The 21527-nt window shown below is 59.8% G+C and overlaps 2 protein-coding genes across 3 annotated transcripts; both read left to right on the top strand.

Annotated features, from left to right (window-relative positions):
- Window positions 1-627: 627 nt before the first annotated feature.
- ZMIZ2 (zinc finger MIZ-type containing 2) lies at window positions 628-7257 on the top strand. 2 transcript variants are annotated; one of them, XM_064472672.1, is made up of 19 exons: window positions 628-790; window positions 1649-1773; window positions 1871-1985; window positions 2086-2288; window positions 2375-2567; window positions 2648-2902; window positions 2986-3159; window positions 3253-3318; window positions 3395-3566; window positions 4215-4359; window positions 4631-4841; window positions 4928-5033; window positions 5210-5367; window positions 5464-5531; window positions 5620-5688; window positions 5781-6025; window positions 6107-6282; window positions 6382-6600; window positions 6718-7257. In XM_064472672.1, the coding sequence occupies exons 2-19, from the start codon at window positions 1733-1735 to the stop codon at window positions 6823-6825; spliced, it is 2724 nt and encodes a 907-aa protein (XP_064328742.1). In that variant the 5' UTR covers window positions 628-790; window positions 1649-1732; the 3' UTR covers window positions 6826-7257. The 2 variants fall into 2 exon arrangements, with proteins under 2 accessions (XP_064328742.1, XP_064328743.1); XM_064472673.1 differs by having other exon boundaries at window positions 629-790; window positions 5781-5998.
- A 621-nt stretch (window positions 7258-7878) lies between these two features.
- Window positions 7879-10058, top strand: PPIA (peptidylprolyl isomerase A). The gene is made up of 5 exons (XM_064472674.1): window positions 7879-8023; window positions 9019-9049; window positions 9157-9245; window positions 9441-9613; window positions 9741-10058. The coding sequence occupies exons 1-5, from the start codon at window positions 7955-7957 to the stop codon at window positions 9874-9876; spliced, it is 498 nt and encodes a 165-aa protein (XP_064328744.1). The 5' UTR covers window positions 7879-7954; the 3' UTR covers window positions 9877-10058.
- Window positions 10059-21527: the final 11469 nt, after the last annotated feature.

The following is a 21527-nucleotide window of genomic DNA, read 5'->3' as shown; positions in this document are numbered from 1 at the left end:
TCCGGAGGAGGGAGATGGGGTCTGGGGAGGTCTGGGGGTACTGCCCGCCCACCCCCAGCTTGTCGGGCACCCGTGGGGTGGTTTGAGGGTCCCTGGGGGCACCGTGGGTACCGGGGACTGCGTCCTGGGGGGGCCCTGGGTGCGGGGCGATCCCCAGCGGGGGCTCGCTTTTGGCTCCCGGCCCCACGCGGGTCCTCCTTCGGCGGGGATGGGGGGGGGGCGGGTGCGCGCACCCACGGCTGTTTGCACACACGTGTGCGACCTCTCGAGGCTGTCGCACAGCCGTACTACCGTCACGCGGTCACCCCGCCCCGGCGCCCGTCACGCCGTCGCACACGCGGGTGACACCCTGCGAGCGCGCGCTGGGGCCGCGCGCCGTGTCACGCCTGCTTCCCGCACGGGCTGTTGCACGCCGGTCACGCACGGACCCCCCACCCCCAAACCGCCCCCCGCGTCACGCACGGCCCCTCCCGCTCGGTGCTCAGCTGCCCGCGCCTGGCGGGGCGGGGCGGGGCGGGGCGGGCCGTGCATACTGATGAGCTCGCGGCCCCATTGTGCGCGGCGGCGGCGCGGGCGCGGGCTCGGCTCGGCCCGGCCCGGCCCGGTTCGGCCCCGCGCGCCCCGCCCCGCCCCCGCGCGGCCCCGCCTCCCCCCGCGCCGCCGCCGCCGCCGCCGCCGCCGCCGCCGCCGCCATGGAGCCGGGGCCGCGCGCGGGCTGAAAATCCCGCGCAGCTTCCGCGCAGCCGCGCGCGCCCGGCGCCGCCAGGGCCATTTTGGGCCGCTCGCGACGGTGAGTGCGGGCAGCGCCGGGCGGGCGGGGGCGGGCGGGCAGCGCGCGCAGGGGGTCCCCGCGCGCAGCCCCGCGCCGCGGCTGGCAGTGGCCCCGCGCCCCCCCACCCCGAACGCCCCCTTTTGCGCCGGGCCGGGGGCGGCGGGGGCAGTTGCCATGGCAACGGCGGGGGGGGGAGGGCAGGCGCGGCCCCGCGGCCTGTCCCCGCGGTGCCACCGGGGCGGGCGGGGGGGGGGGGGGCGGCTGTCACCAGCGGCGGGGGGGGGGGGGCGCCGTGGGATCGGGGCTGGCGGCCCCGCTGTGGCATCTCCCGGGGGGCCGGGGCAGGCCCTGCCGCCTTCCCGCGGGGCCGAGTGGGGAACCGAAAGCGCCGGGGTGACCCCGCGGGCCCCCCCGCAGCCGGGCCGGGCTGGAAATACCCCGGGCGGCGGGCGCTGAGGGCGATGCCGGGGGGCCGCGTGTCCCGTCCACCCCCCGCCCCCCGGAAAGTCCCCGCGGCCGCCCCCACCCACAGGCGGGGGGAAAGCCCACGGCCCGGGGAGGGGACACACACACACTGTGCCCGCGGGGATTTCTGGGGGGATGCCGCGGTGGGCCGGCACGGGGGGGGGGGGGGGGGGGGCTTCCTGAGGTGGGGTGGTGTCCATGGACCCCTCCCCCCGCCCGGGGGCGGGCGCGTGCTGGCCGTCCCGGTGCCAGGCCCGGGCAGGACACCAAGTCCCGGTGCCGGGGGGGGCCGCGCAGGCTCCGGGCCGTCCCCCCCCCGCCCCTGCCTCAGCCCCCCTCCCCCCTGGTGCCCCGGAGCCTCCTCCTGGGGGTGGCCGCCCCCTCACCCGCCGTTTCCTCTGCCACCCGCAGCCCCGGTGACGGTGACGCCGTCCCGCAGCGCCCGCCGCGGCCTCGGAAGACCCAGCCTGCGCCCGCCTGCTGCCGCCGAGCTCCATGAATCCCATGAAACCCTCCCTGCCGCCCACGCCCCACGGGTGAGCCCGGGCACCCCGGGGCTGCACCTGCTGCTGCCCTGCCCCGCGGCCTCCCTCCCTCTGCCCTTCCTCTTAATTAATTTGTTTTTCTTTCTAGTGATGGTTCATTTGCATACGAGGCTGTTCCTTGGCAACCGAGCACCAATCAGCCGGCGGGATCCCTCTCCGTAGTAACCACCGTCTGGGGTGTCAGCAACACCTCCCAGAGCCAGGTACCCCCAGCATCCTCGTCCCCCACCCCATGGACCGCCCCGCAAACGGGCCTGGCTGCCCCCACCTTGACCCACTGCCTCCCCCTCCCCTATCCCCCAGGTTTTTGGCAGCCCCATGGGCCCCGGGGGGAGCAGCTCCAGCACCCCACTGCTGCCGGGTATGGCCGGCACTGGCTCGGGCGTGAGCTCGCCGCAGTTCCTACCGCAGCAGCCCTTCGCCGAGGGGGCACCTGGGAAGGGCTACGTCCAGCCAGGTGTATATGGCCGCAGCGCCTACCCTGGCGGGCCGGGATTCGCCACCAGGTAAGGCCAGCCCTGCACCCCCCATCCTGGCATGTGGCCCACCGTGGGGCCACTGCATGCCCCTTCCCCGCCTCTCTGTCCTCCAGCTACGCCGGCAGCCCTGGCGGCCCCGGTGGGATGGGGCTCTCCTCGCACACCGGCCGAGCCCCTGCCGACTTCACCCAGGCAGCTGCTGCCGCCGCCGTGGCCGCTGCAGCTGCCACAGCCACGGCCACGGCTACGGCGACAGTGGCGGCGCTGCAGGAGAAGCAGAGCCAGGAGCTGAGCCAGTACGGCACGGTAAGAGCCCGGCTGCGACAGAGATGGGGGTCCAGCAGGCGCCCTCACCCCGCCGTGACCCCCTTCTCTCCCCACTGCAGATGGGTGCGGGGCAGCCCTTCAGCAGCCAGTTCCTGCCCCACACCGGCCCCCGCGGCCCCGCAGGCATGAGCCCAGCTGGCATGGCAGGTGTCATGGCTCCCTCCGGCGTCTCCCCCGTGAGCATGAGCCCCGCACGGGCACCTGGCTCCAGCCCCCTCTATGGCGGGCAGAGGATGCCCCAGCACGCCTACCCTGGCCCCCCTCCAAGCCAGCAGCTCCCCCGTCAGGGCCTCAAGCGGGCATACTCCAACGAGGTGAGCATCCGCGCTGGTGGGGGCCATGGAGTGCTGGGACCACGTCCCCGCCACTGCCAGCGCTGACCGTCCCGGCCCTGCAGGGGTACTCAGCGCAGCAGTACCTCCAGGGCGGGCAGTATGCTGCGGCCGGTGCGCAGTATGCCCCCAGCGCCCCCCAGCCCTCCGCTCCGTCCGCCTCCTACCCTGGCCACAGGCTGCAGCAGGGCATGGGCCAGTACCTCTCCACCTCAGGCAACGCCGGACCCTATTACAAGGTACTGGAGAGGGGACGGCAGGCAAGGGATGCCTGCAGGGGGGTGTCTGCGGGCCCCTGGTGCCAACCCCCAGAGACCTTCCTCCTCCTGCAGCCAGCTGACCAGTTCAACGGGCAGAGCACTGGCTTCGGCACGTACAGCCAGGCAGCCATCAACGGGGTGAGTGCCGGCACCGGGCACGGTGGGGGGCAGTGCTGGCCCGGCCGGGCACTGAGGGTGTGTGGTGCCTCCGCAGCCAGGCCGGTCGCTGCCTGGGTACCCCAGCTCACCGCTAGCCGGGAACCCTACACCACCCATGACGCCGGGCAGCGGCATCCCCCCATATGCATCCCCGGGTCAGGACGTCAAGTCACCCTTCCTGCCGGACATGAAGCCCAGTGTCACCTCCCTGCACCCGTCCCCCTCGGGTAGGTGCCTCTGCTGGGGATGGGGGTGCTGACAGAGGGGGCACATCGCAGAGATGCCCCCTACCCGTGCCCCGGCGTGGACCCTCCTGGGGGCTGTTGCCCCTTTAAGGGCAGGGTGCCGTGGGGAGGAATCTAAGGAAAAGGGCGGGGCTTTAGGGCAGGGGGCGTGGCCACTGCCAGGGTTTTGTGGAGGGGTGGGGCCGCGTTATGGGTATTGCCCAATGGGAGGGCCCATTGAGACAGTGGCAGGGGCTTCCTGTGATGGGGAAGGCCTGTGGTTAGTGGGAGGGGCTTGTGAAAGGGTGGGGCCTCTTGGGTAGTTGGGGGGCTTTCAGTGGGTGGGGTTCCTGCCTGAGGGGGTGTGGCCGCTTGTAGTGGGAGGGGCTTCCTGCACAGGGGTGGGCCCTCCCGGAGTAGGAGGGGTCTCTGGCATAGTGGGAGGGGCTTCCTGAATAAGGGTGGGTGTCCTGGAGTGGGGGGGGCCTCCACTGTGGGGGGTGGGGCCTCTTTGAGCAGGTGGAGCTTCTTGCATGGGGTGGGGCAGTGTAGTGGGAGGAGCTTCGTGCATGGGGTGGGGTGCCCCGGGGGGGGGGGGGGTCGTTGGTGCCGGGGGTGGGGGGGGGGTCCCTCCTGATGTGTCCCTGGCAGGGCCGGCCCCCGGGGAGGAGCTGCGGCTGACCTTCCCGGTGCGGGATGGCGTGGTGCTGGAGCCCTTCCGCCTGCAGCACAACCTGGCCGTCAGCAACCACGTCTTCCAGCTGCGTGACTCCGTCTACAAGACCCTCATGATGAGGTGGGGGCGGTGGGGGGGCAGGGGGCCGCGCAGGTGGCACGGCGTCTCGCTGCGTGGTGTTGTACAGCGCTGCTTGGCATGGCGGTATGTGGCATGGCGCGGCTTGGCACAGCGCTGCATTGCACGGCGGCACACGGTGTGGTTCAGCACGGCGTCATGCGGTCATACCCAGCGTGCCTCGGCATCGCATGGTGGGACCCGGCGCAGCGGCTCGCGTGCGGGCAACGCCGGCTGCCCGCACCCCTGCCCACACCCCTGCCTGCCCCGCCAGGCCTGACCTGGAGCTGCAGTTCAAGTGCTACCACCACGAGGACCGGCAGATGAACACCAACTGGCCGGCCTCCGTGCAGGTGAGCGTCAACGCCACGCCGCTCACCATCGAGCGTGGCGACAACAAGACCTCCCACAAGCCCCTCTACCTGAAGCACGTCTGCCAGCCCGGCAGGAACACCATCCAGATCACTGTCACTGCCTGCTGCTGCGTGAGTGACCGGGGGGTGGGGGTGTCGCAGGGCTGGGGGGGGCATCAGCAGGGGCCATGGCTCAGCCCCACCCTGTCTCTCCGCAGTCCCACCTCTTCGTCCTGCAGCTGGTGCACCGGCCCTCGGTGCGCTCAGTGCTGCAGGGTCTCATCAAGAAGCGCCTGCTCCCGGCCGAGCACTGCATCACCAAAAGTGAGCGCCGCACCAGCACTCCTGGCCTGCAGGGTTCTGGGGGGTGGGGGGGACGCACCCTGGTCTGGGGGCTCCAGCACAGTGGGGGTGATGGGGCACCACGCCCAGATGCCACTACGGTGCCACCCTCATCCCGGCATCTGAGTTCTGACCCTTGGTGCCCCTCCACCCCACAGTCAAGCGCAACTTCAGCAGTGGGACCATCCCGGGGACCCCAGGGCCCAACGGCGAGGATGGTGTGGAGCAGACAGCCATCAAGGTGTCCCTCAAGTGTCCCATCACCTTCCGGAGGATCCAACTCCCGGCCAGGGGCCACGACTGCCGGCACATACAGGTAGGGGGGGTGGTGGCTGGGGGCTTAGGGGTGTCCCCCACCCTGTGTGTGTCCCCCCTCTTCCGCTGCCAGCTCAGCTGCTGCTCTCCCCCACAGTGCTTCGACCTGGAGTCCTACTTGCAGCTCAACTGCGAGAGGGGGACATGGCGGTGTCCTGTCTGCAAGTGAGTGGGGGCCCAGCAGGGCCATGCCCCTATTTCCCTGCCTGTGGGGGGCTTTCCCTGCCCTCACCCTGCCTCTCCCTGCCTGCAGTAAGACGGCTCTGCTGGAGGGGCTGGAGGTGGACCAGTACATGCTGGGCATCCTGATCTACATCCAGAAGTAAGTGTCCCCACTCTGTCCATCTGTCCTTGGCCAGCGCTGTGCCACCCCTGGGGGGCCATGCAGCTGAGCCCTCTCACCATCATGCGCAGCTCAGAGCACGAGGAGATCACCATTGACCCGACCTGCAGCTGGAAACCCGTCCCGGTCAAACCCGATGTCCATGTCAAGGAGGAGCCCGAGGGGCCGGCGCTGAAGCGGTGCCGAACCCTCAGCCCCACGCACATGGTGCTGCCCAACATCATGGAGATGATCGCAGCCCTGGGGCCCAGCTCCGCGCTCTTCCCAGCACTACCGCCTCCATCGGCAGGTGCTGCTGCCGACTATGGTGCCCCGGGTATGGGGGGACCTGGGAGGAGACATGGGCCCTGCATGCATCGTGTTCCCCCTCACCCATTCGCCTCCTTTCCTCCCACAGGTTCCAGCTTTCCGGGACCCGGGGGCTTCCCAGAGCCATTTCCCCCGCCCGGTGCCCCCGGCACGCCAACGCTGAGCGACTTCGCGCCGGGTCCCCCCCCCATCTCCTACCAGTCCGACATCCCCTGTGGCCTCTTGGCCCCGGAGAAGCCCCCCGCGCCCCCTCTCCCCACTCAGGTCAGCTGGGCTGCGGGTGGGGGGGCTTCCCCTGGCACCACATCTCCCTGTGGGGGGGCCAGCGGATGGAGGGTCTAACTGCCACGTCTCCTCCCACAGCTCCCCCCGCCAGGGCGGATGGACCCGTCCCACCCCCCAGTGCAACCGGGGCTGCACAACCCCCCCCAGGGCAGCCAGCCGGTGCAGCCACTGCACCACCGGAGTACGCCAGCACGGCCCCCCCTGGGACCCCCCGGCCCAGCACACGCCACCGACCTCGCCTTCCCCCCTGCACCTGGCATGGCCGGGGCGGGTGATGGGTCGGAGCCTGCCCTCGACGTGAGTACCCCGGGGGTGGGTGGCTGGGGGTCCCGCTGCTGGTTCGGGACCCCAGCTGCTGTGGGGTGGGTGTGGAGGAGCTCGGGGGGACTGGTCGTCACATGCTGCCGCCCCCAGCTCCTGCCTGAGCTGACGAACCCCGACGAGCTGCTCTCCTACCTGGGCCCCCCCGACCTCCCCAGCAGCAGTAATGACGACCTCCTCTCCCTCTTCGAGAACAACTGAGCCATCCTCACCCCCCCCACCCCGCCAGGGGGGCAGCGCTGGCATACCCCTGCCCGCCGCAGAGCCAGGACCACCCCCCAACAAGGAGGCTTCCCCTGAAGGGACATGATAGGACTGACAGACAGATGGGCTCAGCCCCCGCCCCCCTCCCCCTTCCCCCCAGAAGCACAAGGCTGTACATAGTGTAGAAACACTACTGCCCCCCCCGCCCCCCCAAGCCCCCTCACCCTGTATTTAAAGGCAAGTGTGTTGTTGCGGGGCCGGCCCGCGTTCCCTGTATAAATGTGCATACGCTGCTTCCCCTTGTAACATACACGCTGGGGGGGTGCGGGGTGGGGCTCGGCCCCCAGCTGCTCCATGGCCGCCTCCACCGTTGAGCTCCCTGTACTGTCTCCTTATCCCTGGCTATTAAAGGATTCCTTTTTGGCGGGGCTCACGCGTGTCACTGGGCAGGGGGCACCCCCTGCCTGTCCTCCTCGGTCCTTTGTCACCCGGCTGTGGGGCTGACCCCACGCCCCCGCCCTCTCCCCCAGACCCGGGCGGGGGGTCCCGGCGCCTGGTTGGAAGGGTCCTGTCGTCTTAGGGGGGCTGCGGGCAGGGAGCCGTGCCCGCCATCAATCATTAACCGGGGCCGGGGCGGCCCCTGACCGGGGCTGGGGTGTCGCTGCAGCTCCCCCAAGGCGGGGGGGGGGGGGGGGGTGCGCCCCAAAGAGAGCTCGCAGCTCCCGACCTCACACGCCCCGTACCGCAGGGCCGCTGCGGGCCTCCCCGCCGCCCCCCGGGCCCGCCCCACGCATCCCGCCTCACATCCCTCGGCCCTAACCCGGCTCCCCCACCCCACCCCGCCGCAGGCACCGCGCATGCGCGCCCCGCCCTGCCCAGCCGCCGGACCGGCGCGCCCCCCGCCCCCGCTTTTTTCTTTCCCCCCCTCCCCGTTTTCAAATGCGGTGCCGCCGATTGGTCGCCCGCCACGCCACTCCGCCACAGCGCCGGCGACCAACTGGCCGGAGGCGCGGGGGAGGCGGGCCCTCCCCGGCCCTATATAAGTGGCGGCAGGCAGCCCTGCTCCTTCTGCTGCGCCGCGCCCGCGCCCGGAGCTGCTGCTGCTGCTGAACCGCCCCGCCCCGCCATGGCTAACCCAGTCGTCTTCTTTGACATCGCCGCCAACGGCGAGCCCCTGGGCCGCGTCACCTTCGAGGTGCGGGGGGGGGGGGGAGGGAGGAAAGGAGAGGTTCTGGGGGGGAGGGGGCGGCGGTGCCGCCATTTCCCAGCCGGGGGCTGGGGGGGGGAGGGGTGGTGGGCAGTGCGCCTGCGCGGGCGGCGGGGGACGGTGAGGGCCTCGCGCGTCCTCCACGTGGCCGTGACTCCCGCGCTCGGTGGGGGGGGGAGGGGGAAGTGGAGCGGGGCCGGAGCCGCGGCGGCGGGGCGGGAACAAAGGCCGCGCTGCGGGCCGAGCCCTGTCCCGCGCCTCGTCCGCCGCCTGCCCGCGTCGCCATTTTGTGCCCGCTCCCCTGGGCCGGGGCCGCCCCTTGGCGGGTGGCGGCAGTCCCCGGGGCCGCCCGGTGCATCCGAGCGAGCCGCGCCCCCCCCCCCCAGCCGGCGGCGGGAGATGCTCCCGGGGCGCCCGAGGCGCTCCCGGTTCTGGGGATTCCGGCGGGGAGCGAGAGCGGCGGCAACCGGATCGCCGCGGGATTGTCACTGCGGAAGCAAAGCATTTGGCGGCTGGCGGAGCGGGCATCCTGGTGCGCGAAGCATCCCCGGTATGGCGGGCACTGCGCTCCGGGAATGGCCGCGCTGCGGCTGTCGCAGAGCCCGCGGGGAGCGCTCCCTCCCCTCCCCGCGCCGCGCCGGTGGCCGCTGGCTGCTCGGAACCTTCCGGGAGGACCCGGGAGGCGGCGTGCACCCTGCCTGGCGTGGCTCGGGTCTTAATCCCAGCCAGCGGAACGGACGCACACCTGCCCTGCCGACGAGACATGCGGCATGTTTAACCTCGTCTGGATGCTATGTCTTTTAGTTCAGAGTTGCCAGATGAAAGCGTGAGGTGGGGAACGCTCCGCGGCCCCGGTCGTGGCCATGATTCCCCCGCTCCCGGAAGGGGTCCCTGGGCTCTGAGCGGTGGTGGAGGGGGAATCCCCCGGGGGAGTTGGCCAGTCTTCACCCCAACCTGACTAACAGCCTCTCCTCCCTTTGCAGCTGTTTGCAGACAAGGTCCCCAAGACAGCAGGTTAGTAAAAGAAGTGCCGGCCACACTGTGGCCGCGCCAAACACCGATGCTCTCCCTAATTCCAGACAAAACGAATAATTTATTGCGGTTTTCCTGTTCCGTTGCAGAAAACTTCCGTGCCCTGAGCACTGGTGAGAAGGGATTTGGCTACAAGGGTTCCTGCTTCCACAGAATCATTCCTGGGTTTATGTGCCAGGTGCGTGGCACTCCTGCCGCAGCAGGGAGGTGGGTGGGTGAGGAGATGTGGTGCTTGCGTGGGTTTTTGGAGTTGGATGCTGGCAGATTCAGGGTGGGAAGGTGGCTCTGCCTCCTGCCTGCAGCCTCTGCAGAGCTGCTGTGCCTGGCTCGAGAGTCTTCTGTGCCTGAGGCCTGAAAAGCTGCTTTTTCACAGGGTGGTGATTTCACGCGCCACAACGGCACCGGCGGCAAATCCATCTATGGGGAGAAGTTCCCCGATGAGAACTTCATCCTGAAGCACACGGGCCCTGGCATCCTGTCCATGGCCAACGCCGGCCCCAACACGAACGGCTCCCAGTTCTTCATCTGCACTGCCAAGACCGAATGGTGAGTTGGGGCCAGCGGGAGCATGAGCGTGGGTGTCCCTCCACCCGTGCTGGTGGGGAGAGGTGATGTGTCGAGATCCCCACCTGGGGATGGCAGGCATGTACTGTGACGGGTGCTTCTCCTGCAGGTTGGATGGCAAGCACGTTGTCTTTGGCCGCGTCAAGGAGGGGATGAACGTGGTGGAGGCCATGGAGCGCTGTGGCTCCAAAGATGGCAAAACAAGCAAGAAGATCACCATTACTGACTGCGGGCAGCTCTCGTAAACCCTCCCCATAACAACTGACCATTCCTTTGGCAGCCTGGGTGCCATGCCCTGCTGCAGCTCACCCTTTCCCACCCCGCTCCTGACTTACTGCTGCGTTTCTACTGGGTCTCAGCCCCATGTGCATGGTCCAGCTGGGCCGCAGTTACCTTTATGAGTCTAAATAAAACGAGTTAAACCACAGTGACTCCCTTCTCTCCACTTTACTGTGGTGGGTGGGGTGGGGTGTGGGGCTGGGGGGGGGGAGGAAGGATGGGGTGCTGGGGGGTGGGGGTGAGGACTTCCGTAGTGTGGCTACAATCAGGTTCTCAGCAGGGTCCAGAGTGAACAGGTGCAGGCAGCTGTTCCTGCCACAGCTGATCCCTGGGGGTGTCAAATGCTGCAAATGGTGAAGGGCCCCCCTTTGTTCCCCCCTTTTCCCATCAGCTTCCCTGCAGCTGTGGGGCTGCAACACCTGCACCCAGGCATGGGAGGGGTGGTGCCCCCACCTTGGGGTGCCTTGTGGGCCTGTGTCAACAGGTGGCACTAGGGACTGCTGGTCTGTGCTGTGCTGGAGACATAGGGGTCCCAGTAAGGGAGAGTCCAGCTCTGGGAGAATCCCACCACTCCCAGTCTGGGGGAGTTACGTTTGGAGGATCCCAATGGTCCCAGCTCTGTTAAGAGTCGTGGGGTGGGTTGGTGCCTCCTGTTCAAGGGTCCCCAGTTCTAGGATGAGCCCAGTGCTTCCAGTTTGAGGGTGCCTGGGTAGGGGCAGACTCCTGTACCCTGAGGGACCATGCCCCTGCCCCCCACCCCCATTTTTGGGGTGCACCCATACCCCCTGCCTGAAACTGGTGGTGCTGGGAGCTGCACCCTGCTGCCTGCACCCAGAGCTGCACTACCCCATGGCCCTTTGTGCAGCGGGCTGGGGTTGGTTACAAAACTGGGCTCTGGTGTGGGTGAGGGGTCAGGGTGAGTAGAGTCCCAGTGGTGGTGTGTCTGTGAAAGGGCTGCCAAGTGCCGGTGAGGCCCAGCGACAGCTTTTAGTGGTGGCCCCTTTGATGAGGGAGCCCGAGGTGGCGGGTGTCCTTCTCAGAGCCGGGCCGTGCTGCGGGTGGGTGCCGGGGGCCGCGCAGAGGTCGGTCCTGCCCCCTGGGGGAAGCCGCCCTCTGCCAGCTGGGGGACCACGGGGGAAGCCTTTCCCTCTCGCACCGAGGCAGCATGGGAGAAGCCTTTCTGTGGTTCACCAGTCAGGCATGGGAAGCCTGTCAGTGCTGCACCACCAGCGCAGGGTGGCTCCTGAAGCACCTGGCAGGTGAGCGGGCATCACTGGCCAGGGCTCGCATGCCGAGAGCCTAGAGCTGGTGCTGCACTGGTCACCCAGCTCACTCGGCCCCCGCCACAGCCTCTTCTGGTGCTGCCTGGGCCTCATCTGGCAAAACCCCCTGCCCACAGGTGAGCCCTGAGACGCTGCCACAAATAATTTGTAACCGGGCTGACTGAGGCAAGAGGTTGGGGCGCAAAGTATAGAATTACAAGGGCAAATATATTTTAATGCTTGTGCTGTGTCCCAGCACAAGTGGGGCACCCCGAATGTGCCTTTACACAGGGTTATTATGCAAGGGTCTTCAAGTGTTCTGGTACAAGACAACATGACTAATCACTAGTACCTATGCTACTGATTATTAATCAGAGTAGAACTTTGCAAAGCAGCTCTAGTTTTACAGCATTCTTGCTGCCTGAAGCAGGCCAAGCAGCCTGTGCCAGCCGGTACCCACAAGGCAGAAGAGGCTTCTCCACAGGACAATATTCTAGCCAAAAAGAAGAAGATGGTGGAGTGCTGGTAAGACAATGGAAAACACTTTGGGAGGGGAAGCCAGGTGGGAACAGTACAGTGTCAGGCAGCAGTGGGCAACAGTGGGCAGAAGCAAGTGGAGCACATCTGACAGCAACAATATGCCCACCAAGTGAGCCAGAACCCTGGGGGACATGGGGCAAAGTGACCCCCATCCCATCACATGCTTTTGATGGAGAAGGTGCGGCCTTGGATCCCCATGACATATAAAACCTGGACCCACCCACAGCCACAGTCCTCTGCCATTTCCCTATTTATTGCTTAACTCATTAAAAGTTTGTTGTTCATTTCACAGTGCCTCTGCTTGCACTCATTGGCGCAGCAGGAGGCGGGGGGTTAAAGCTGCCCCTTGTGCATGCATAGATCTGCCCCCCACTTCTTCACCCCAGTATATGAGGAACCCCCAATGATTCCAGATGGAGTAGTTTAATATGAACCTTAATTCCCAGACTTGGGGTAAATGATGTAGAAAGAGCTCTTATAAATCTATCTGCTACCGTGGAAGCCACAGACAATTGCAGAGGAGATGCCATTTGAGCCTTGCAACAAGAAGTTTCTTCTTTAGCATTATAGTAGAACAAAATTGTCTACTACTTGCAATGCTTACCCTGCAACAAGGAGGTACCTGTACATTCATTAATTCCACCTGTTGCACTGATTGAACAAATCTTGCCAAATCAGTGATGACATCCATGTTATTTCTGAACATTTACAACTGTTACATCAAATTGTAATATCTCCTGACAGATTTTCACTTTTTGATCTGTTTAGTTGGAGACTCTCCTTAATTATGCAAAAAATATTAATGAAAGCTCTTACTATTATAATATTATTTACCCTATTAATAATTTTTGTTTGGATTGTGGCTTGGTTTTGCTTTGCTATATGTCATATATCCAAGTGATCGCACACACCGATAGTGATTAATCTTGCATTTGCCACCTGCTTGGGAAAGTCCTTCACCATCAGGCTGTTCATTTCACACATGTAGAGGCAAGAGAGCTTCTCACCCGCACTGGTACCCCAACCCCTGGATCATGCCATTAGCCATGCCATAAGGCATGGAGCATGGCCAGACACTCCTGACCTCAGGTATGGCATGGGGCTGTGGAAAGCGCTCACACAGCGTACTTGTGGTGCTCACACAGCTGCACGGACCCACTTGCACACAGAAAGCAGTGACCAGCCACATATAACTACTTGCGGATCACCAGCCCTTTTGGGACACGTCCAGCTTTGTATGTAAAGGATGTGTCTACGTGAACCTGTCAGTCATACGACTGAACAGAGGAGGTGCAGCCCCATAAATAAGGTGCCAGACGCTAACTAGGTGTAGCTCCTGTTGGCTGGTCCATGGGTGCTCCCCAGAGAAGGAGATGCCCTTATGTCATGACAGAGAACATGGCAGGTCAACAATTTCCCTAACTGTTGCTCATCAGCTGGTAAGATTAATCGTTAACAGAGCTGTACCTTGCCTACACAACAAGTGAGGTTTCCCCTTCTCTCTTTTGCTCATGCTTAGATTTCTCACACTGCACTCAGGCTTAATTATATTGATTGTCAACTTATATTATTATAATAAAGTTGATCAGACTTGGTCCTTAGACCGTTGCTCTTTTATCACGCGATACTCAAAAAAACTCTTGTGTGTGACAGGCATCCAATGCCTCTGATGCAAGTTTTAAGCAGTAGCCTGTGTTTAGCAAAGAAAGCTGGCGAGGGAAGCACCAGGATGTAGGCAAAGAGAAAGCTCGACAAAAGTTTCTTCTGCCAAATTAAAAATTGATGGGGAAAAAAGACTCAGAAACCGGAGTGGTCTTTTCCATCACCTTGATTTAAGCCAACTTCTGAGCCTGGAGTGCTCTGGTGAGACACTTGGCAAGCAGCCTGTGCAAGCAGAGCAAGCAGCTTTTATTTTAACACTGTTGAAGAAATCCCTAATAAGGCCTCCTCCAGAACACCACTTTGGGGTTCAGGAGACTCAGGAAGATCAGATTAAATGCTCAGCGCTACAAACACAGAACAGGAAATGAAGAGGCTATTATGTAAAGTAATATTTGTACAAGGGAAAACCACATGTACAAGATGTAATGGAACAAAAATTCAGCCTTTTCGTGATTATCACAACAGTGATGTTTCCTTCAGAAAAAAGATGGGAATGAGAAAAAAGAAACCTGCCTAGGCTGAAGGTAGAGCGTGACCAGTTAAGGGATGACTAGGGATTACGCTGCCCAGAGGGGGCAGGAAAGACATCCCAGGGCTATCTATGGTGAATGTTACCTCTGATGAAACAGCATCAACACCCTGGCAGCATGTTGTGTTAATAGGTGAAGAAATTTGGCAGAAAATAAACCCCCTTGCGACCCAGCTGGTCCTCAGATGTCAGAGGGGCTGGGGATGGCTGGGCTTAGATTCTGACTGATCCCTGATTCAGCACTGTCAGTCCGTGAGGGATTCACTAACAGTATGATCACTATTAGTCTAGTTGTGCCCAATAACCCTTCATGGCCAGATTCAGTAATAGTGCGGTTTATTGCAGCAACAGAAGTACAGGTCTGTGTCGGATTGCCGGTGATAAATGCGCTGTCTGCAAAGCACACGTGAGTCTAAAGCCCTGAAACACAAACCACAAAATAACGAGCTTGTTCTCTCGATTTCCCAGGCTATCAGTAGGTGTAACCAAGTGTTCGAGTCTCACCCAATGGCGTTGCTATGGGGGGAGGAGAGGTTCAGCCCTCAGACTGATCCCAGCAGCCCACAACGGGATCTTCCCTCACGTCTCTCTCTTGGAGGCATTTTTATACTATTGTATGTTTAGGTGGAGCTTGGGTGGCTCAAGTGATAGAGACCTTCGTTACTGGTGGGTGTAGGAATTCCTCGCTTTGATTTCAAGGTATAGACTAAGAGAAATTCAGAGCGCAGCTCGGTGAGGGGTGGTTGTACCTTGGAGGTGGGTAGCTATTGTGGTTTAGTGGGCAACTCAGCCCCACACAGCCGCTCGCTCACTCCCCCACCGGCAGGATGGGGAAGAGAATCAGAAGGGTAAGGTTTGTGGGTTGACATAAGAACAGTTTAATAATTAAAATAAAACTATAACAACAACAGCAACAATGATGCAATGGAAAGGAAAACAATGAGAGAGGTGAGAAACCCGGGAAGGGGGAATGAACAACCAAAACAAACCGCATGTGACGCAGCCGCCCACCGACCTGATGCTGACAGTCCCCAAGCCACAACTGCCCCCCTGCGCACCAACTCTCCCAGTTAATATACTGGTCATGGCATCACGTGATATGGAATGAATAGCCCATTGGCCAGCTGGGGTCAGCTGTCTTGGCTGTCGCCCCACCCCTCCCGGCCTCTTGCCCATGTGGCAGAGCATGGGAAGCTGGAAAGGTCCCTGGCTACTTACAGACACTACAGTGATGACAGTTAACTCCTCAGCCAAATCCAGCTAATCCAATTCAGGTCTCTAGAGGGAAAGGAAGGTAGCCAGAGGCACAGAAATCAGGCTGCGAGTTTGCTGGACTTTGGCCGAAGTAAGCGTGGGAACAGACTGTTTTCCAAAAGTGTTTCCTGACCAGCAAATTTCAAGGGCAGTGTCAGGCTTCCCCTGATGTTTCTGTGTTGGAGGTGAGGGCTGGTTGTCCTGGGTGCTCCTGTACAGAACTCGACTTCTAAAATAGGCTTTTGTGCAACAATTTCTTCTCATCTCTTTTCAAATGTAATTTCTCTGCAGTCATTGCCGAGGGAGTGGCTCCTCCACAAAGGGTCCTCTTTCCCCCGGAGAAGATTTGCCTGGCCTGGCAGCGCCGACAGGGAGCTGGAGCGGGACTCCACAACCTGGGCAATACGTGCTTCCTCAACTCCATCCTGCAGTGCCTGACCTACACACCCCCTCTGGCCAACTACCTGCTCTCTCGGGAGCACAGCCAGTCGTGTGAGTCCTTTGACGAACATCTCCTTGTCAATCTGTCGGGCTCTTCCCCAGGGTTCCCAGAATCTGGAATTTGATTTAGGGGGGCAGCAGCCCTCCTTTCTCAACCCCCTGAGTTGGTGTTCTTTGAACACTCGAGCCTAGAAGCCACTTGTTGTATCTAGGTGTATTCATCTTCAGAAAGGCAGCTCTTTCTAGCCCCCGGACTTGATCCCTATTCATGCAAGTTGAACCCTCCTTGCTTACTGCATAGAAAACTTCTGTCTGTTAAGCAGCACTCTGAAGAAAGTTCTCTATGCACTAAAATGTCCTGGGCTTGTTGGGACCTTGGCACCTTGGGAGAGGAATAGTGGAGAGTGTTCTTGTAACTTCCAAGATCTCCATTAGTTTTCCCATTGCTATGGGTATTTTGCTAACCTGAGAAATTCCTTCCCTCCCTCTCTCCCTCCCTCTTCAGGTCGTCAGCAAGGCTTCTGCATGATGTGCAGAATGGAAGCGCACGTTAACATCGTCCTGCGTTCCTCAGCCAGCTCCATCCAGCCTAGGGCTGTCGTCAGTGTTCTGACATGTAAGTCACTTCAGGTGCCTTGACACGTTCCCTTCTGTTCTGGTAGGAGGGAACTACTGACTTCTTTCTTAGGAATAGGAGAACATTTCCAGCTTGGCGTGCAGGAGGATGTCCATGAGTTCTTATGCTATACTGTCGATGCCATGCAGAGCGCTTGCCTGAGCGGAAGCAGCGAGTAAGCACAAGCAAATTACCTTTCCAATGTTCCCAAGCCCTTTGGACTCCTTGAGGTGCTCCCATCAAGGAGAACCTACGCCCAGGGTTTTCAGGACAAGTAAAACTCCTGGAGGAGATAACTCTGCCTTACCATTTATTTCCAGCTTGGGCATCTCTTCTCAATCAACTACCATCATCCATCAAATCTTTGGGGGCTTTCTGAGATCCAGAGGTACTTTTCCACACCTATCGCTCTCCTTGGACTTGTCTGTGCCCTTCTGCCTGCCTGTGATAAAGAGCAGCTTGTGTGACTGGCATAGTAGTTACAGAGAGCATAAACCAGTATGGTTGATTTCCCCTGTTGCTGAGGATTTTGATTTGTCTTCTAGGCATGTGCTTGAGCTGCCAAGCAGTTTCCGATTCCTATGAGCCCTTCCTGGATGTTCCTTTGGATCTCCAGGTGAGGTGTTTGGAAATCGTGGTGCAAAATAGTCCCTGCAGGGGCCCTAGTTTATCTCCAGTAAACTACGTTGACTTGAACCTGTGGGCTGTTACCACGCAAGAGCTTGGTGTTGGATGGGAAGGGTCCTGGACTTCCGTGCACTTTCTGTGGAAGCCCCATCAATGGTCTCCCTGTGCTGTGTGCTGGGTTTCAGCTGGGCAAAGAGTAAGGAGGGTATCTACAGCCAAGATGACTCTGTCATACCGCCCTGCTCTGGACTTCCTCAACATGTGTCTGATCGCTGGACGGACAGGCCTGCTTACTTTTGTTATTTTTGACCACGCGTACTGCAGGCAACTCTGGTGCTGCCCAGGGGTAGCTGTTTGTTGGGATAACGCTGGTACCCCAAGGGGAGCTATTTCTTGGGACGCTGCATTTCCAGGAGCTCAGCGCTCTCCTTTCTTTCTCATCCAGGAACGCTACTCTGTCACTGAAGCTCTGGAAAGCTTTGTCAGTCCTGAGCAGCTGGATGGTGAAAATGGCTGCAGATGTAGCAAGTAAGATTATGCCTAATGACAGCTTCCCATTAGATCCTGGCTTATGGGGTTGCGTGTCTGGGAACACTAGTTATGTTTTGACTTATTTGGGAAACCCACTCATGTGACAGCTTGGGGTTTTTCTTTTTTCTTTTTCCTGCCCCATACAACTATTCCACCTGAATCCTCCAGATTTTGGAAAATAATGCATTTGTTTCTAAGACGGGTATTTTTTCCCCCTTCTGCCTGAACGTTTGGAAAGATTTGATGAGAATTTTATTCCTGGCATTGCCTGCCCTGGAGGTGGTCGGCCTCCCTCGCTCTGAAGCTGCCCACTGAACGAGCCCTGTGGCCAGAAGGGAAAAGACACGTCCCCTGTGCGGTGGTGAGCCGAAGCCGGGAGGAGCTCTGCAGAGGGATTTGACAATGGCAGCTTCCTCAAGAAAGCAGTCAACAGTTTCATTTTGAAGGGTTTTTGGGTGCTTGGGTCTCTGTGTGGGAGGCCTCAGTCCTCAGAGCCGTAGCAGCCCTGCTGGCTCTCTGAGCAGTGTCGTGGCTAGTTCTTGTCTTGTAAAGAGTCGCCTGCTGCTCTCCCGAGTGAGGCAGCCTAGCCCGAAGGTACCTTCAGTGAGAGCCTACGGGCTGAAGGGCTCTGCGATGCAAACACGGGCATCCGACAGCTGGGCAAAGCAAGCCGTAACTCAAGCCTACCTGGAGGAGGGTGGAGCAGGGAGAAGATAGGTTGCAACATCTGGGTCTGTGCTTGTTTTCAAGGTGTGACCAGCTGGTCACTGCATCCAAGAGGCTTACAATACATTGTTCCTCCAACGTCCTGATAGTATGCTTGAAGAGATTCAGTGTTTTCACTGGCAGAAAGATTAGCAAGGTATGTAGACAAGCGCACTGTGACTTTGTCTGCTTGGAAGGAGACATTTCCCAGAGAAGGATCCTTTTTTGGAAGTTGTTAGCATCTGCACGAAATGACTGTCGAATGCAGCCATCTAAGAACAATCAATGCCATAGCTATGCCTTGCTCTGTCCCTTGTAGTAAGAGGAAAGTTCCAATGTGAAGATAAGCTCTACTGTGCTCGTAAAGAGCCGGTTTGGCCGAGCAGAGTTTTCTGCCACTTCAGTGATGAAATGGCAACACCTGCTTTTGATGCAGCGAGACCTATTTCTAGACCTCTAGCCTGTGTTTGGTGAGCAGGTTTTCTCAGGCTGTCTCCTAAAGGCTCTCAGGATAATTTCCGCATCTTCTTCATCTCTCTTTAGGATGTGGAGTATCTGGAATATTTGGACCTTGGCGCATACACGTCTGAAGCACCTGGAGAACCGCTGCTCTATTCCTTGTATGCTGTTCTGGTGCCTGAAGGTTCCAGCTGTCAGGCAGGACACTATTACTGCTTCATAAAGGTAAAAGTCAACTTTGTGATTTGCATTGGTGTATTGAGTGTCATTCAGTGGTGTCCTGCCTGCGTTTTTCTTTTCAAAACCCTGCAGTTCATCTAAAGATAGTGTTGCCTTTCTTTGCAGGGCAACAATGGACAGTGGTACAAGATGGATGATGACTGTGTGGGTCTTTGTGACATCAAGACGGTTCTGTGCCAGCGCGCATATTTGCTCTTCTATGCCAGGTAATAACAGGTCTGAAAGGGTGTTCAGAATACGCTGCCTCTCCTGTTACTGACCTTGTTGTTGCTCTTTGCTGCCAGTGGGTTTTGCTTTCTGTCCTAGGAGAGCATGACTGTTTGTCTGGTTGAGTTCTGTCTGTCGTGCAGTTTGCCAGGTCCTTCCTTCTCTCTTCTTGCTTGGAACCGCAACAAGCCGTTGCGCTCGTGTAAATCGCCAGCTGCCTGCTCTCTGAGACTGGCTAGCTGCGACAGGAGGCAAAATGGAGGTCCGAGAGGGTGTAATGATGAGTTACTGCTCTGAAAGGGACAGACGTGGCTGGAAGACCATAGCCTAATTTCCAGCTGCTAGTGCTGGTTCAGGCTTCTGCATGTCATGTCAAGTGCTGCTGGAAAATGATAGGAGGAGACTGAAGTAATGAGGAGGCTGCAAGAACAACCTGAGACTAAGATGACACTTGTTTCTCCAGGCACCATGATTTGACCCCTGGAGCAGGCGCTGGATGGCAAGAGAGAAAGAGCACTTCTGTGGTGAGGCTTGGTCAAGTGCTGAAGAGTCCATTTTCTGGAGGCATGGTGGGACTGAGAAATCAAAAACATAGAGGAAATATGCACAAGATCCAAGGGAAGAGAAAAAAGCAGGGCTCAGCAGGAACTCCCCTTCAGCACCATGGCAGGAAGAGAGCACGGTCTGACACTGAGGAGGGTGAGAAGCTGAACGGAAGCCAGCCAGAGCGGCCGCCTCCCAAGCGGCGGTGCGCCTGGAAATGCAGAAGCGCACTCAGCATCAGCTGGTGCAAGGCAGCAGGAACCTGCACAGCTTTTTCCATGGGAAGAGAAATAGCCCTGGTGAGAGCAGAAGCTCAGGAGGGGAAGGTGTGCACGGCGTGAGCAGCCACAGAACAGGCCCACATCATGGTTCAGTAGGTGACCAGCAGCCTGGGAAATACTTGCTTGAATGACATGTGCTCCCACCAGTGCCAGTTCACCCAGAGACTGCAGGTTCTTGCCAGGCAAGTGTAAAACAAACACACAGAAGGAGGAAACGCTCCTCTGTGGAGGATGAAAGTGCACCCAAAAGAAGGCACAGAAGGACAGAAGCAAGCATTCTGGTGATGTGAAATTGTAAAAGAAATGGAAGGAAGTGAAGAAGGAAGAGAAATCCGAAGAGTTCTCTGTAGAGGAGGACTAAAAAGTAAGCAAAGTTTGCAGCATCACCAGGAAGTGTTGCCTCACTCTTTGCCAGGTGTTTCCGATGTGTGGCTTATGGACAGATGCATTCAGTACTTGTGCCTGAGCTTGCCGTCGCAACCTGCGACCGACCAGCAAAGGCCACAGGCGAACATTCTCAAAAGAATGCTGACCATCAAACTTGTCATTTAGATTGAAACAATAAAATTGTCGTCATAACCAAACCCAGTCCAAAGTGGTGTTGCTGATTTCTGTGGAGAGTTTGACCGTGCAAGAAATAACAGAGGGGTTCAGGGTTTTTTTTGAAAATTTTTAACTCAAGACTTCCTTTGCAAAAGGTGAAGCTTCAGCCAGAGCTGTGGATCACTTGATACTCATTTCTGCTCTCTTTAGCGAGGTGACGGCATGTGGAATGTTAGGTTTCATTTTGACATGACTTTTTCTTGTAAATCTCCCTCCCCCTTCTCTTTCAAAGAAGAGAGGCCGTGCACCTTTTTGTGTATTTCTTTCAGTCTTACAGAGGTGAGTCAGGGACTCCTGAGGTAATAAGAGCCAACAGGGAGACACCAGTGCAATACCTCAAAGGAGTTAAGGGCTGTTCCTCTAAGAAGGTGACACGGCCACCAGCCCAGCTGAAGTGCCTCTACAGCAATGCACACAGCATGGGCAACAAACAGGAGGAGCTGGAAGCCACCGAGCTGCTAGAAAGGAATGGCCCAGTTGCCACTACTGAACTGGGTGGGACAAATCCACTGACTGGAGTGCAGCTACCGATGGCTACATGCTGTTCAGAAGCGACCTCTACGTCAAGAAAAGGATAGATTGTGAAGAGCTTCTCTGAAGAATAGGCACGAGCAGGTTGAAGCTTATGTGTCGGTGAGGAGCTTGGCGGCGGCAAGAGCAAGTCCCATGGCTCAGCGCTAGATCAGGGGCAGGCAAAGCGGTTCCTCATACCCGAGAAGCCCGGGGGTGAGCAGAGGGATCTGTCGGGAGCCGGTAGCTCTCACGAGGCTGACGTGCAGCTGGCATGGCGTGGGTCATTGCCAGAAGCAACAGCGGGAGATTTAAATGGCCCCTAGGGAGCTCGAGCGACCAGGAGCACGGTGAACAGGATGGGCAAACAGGGCGTGGCATGTCAGAAGGGCGTGGGGTGGCAGTTTGCACGGCAGTTCGCGCAGGAAGGGTGAGCAGGAGGGACGCCACAGCCCACTTGTAGGTCTACAGCTCAGGCAAGTGCTTCGGCCTTGGGCAAAATGGTGAGCACTCGCCTCAGAGCTAAAACCACTGTTTGTTCAGTGAAAGCCCCCGAGATGTCACACTCATCCACCCAGACGGGTCTGGTAAGAAAGGACACACCAGT

This window comes from Phalacrocorax carbo, chromosome 24 (assembly GCF_963921805.1).
Source record: "Phalacrocorax carbo chromosome 24, bPhaCar2.1, whole genome shotgun sequence".
In the NCBI taxonomy this organism is placed as follows: Eukaryota; Metazoa; Chordata; class Aves; order Suliformes; family Phalacrocoracidae; genus Phalacrocorax; species Phalacrocorax carbo.
The sequence above is the reverse complement of the archived record's forward strand: the minus strand, read 5'-3'. Positions and strand labels throughout refer to the sequence as shown.

Bases quoted from the DNA above. Each gene is read 5' to 3' on its own strand.
- PPIA (XM_064472674.1), top strand. From the start codon at position 7,955: ATGGCTAACCCAGTCGTCTTCTTTGACATCGCCGCCAACGGCGAGCCC. The intron at 9,246-9,440 runs GTGCGTGGCACT...GCTTTTTCACAG, and splicing joins TTCCTGGGTTTATGTGCCAG to GGTGGTGATTTCACGCGCCA. The intron at 9,614-9,740 runs GTGAGTTGGGGC...CTTCTCCTGCAG, and splicing joins TGCACTGCCAAGACCGAATG to GTTGGATGGCAAGCACGTTG.
- ZMIZ2 (XM_064472672.1), top strand. From the start codon at position 1,733: ATGAATCCCATGAAACCCTCCCTGCCGCCCACGCCCCACGG. The intron at 5,034-5,209 runs GTGAGCGCCGCA...TCCACCCCACAG, and splicing joins CGAGCACTGCATCACCAAAA to TCAAGCGCAACTTCAGCAGT. The intron at 5,689-5,780 runs GTAAGTGTCCCC...CATCATGCGCAG, and splicing joins ATCCTGATCTACATCCAGAA to CTCAGAGCACGAGGAGATCA.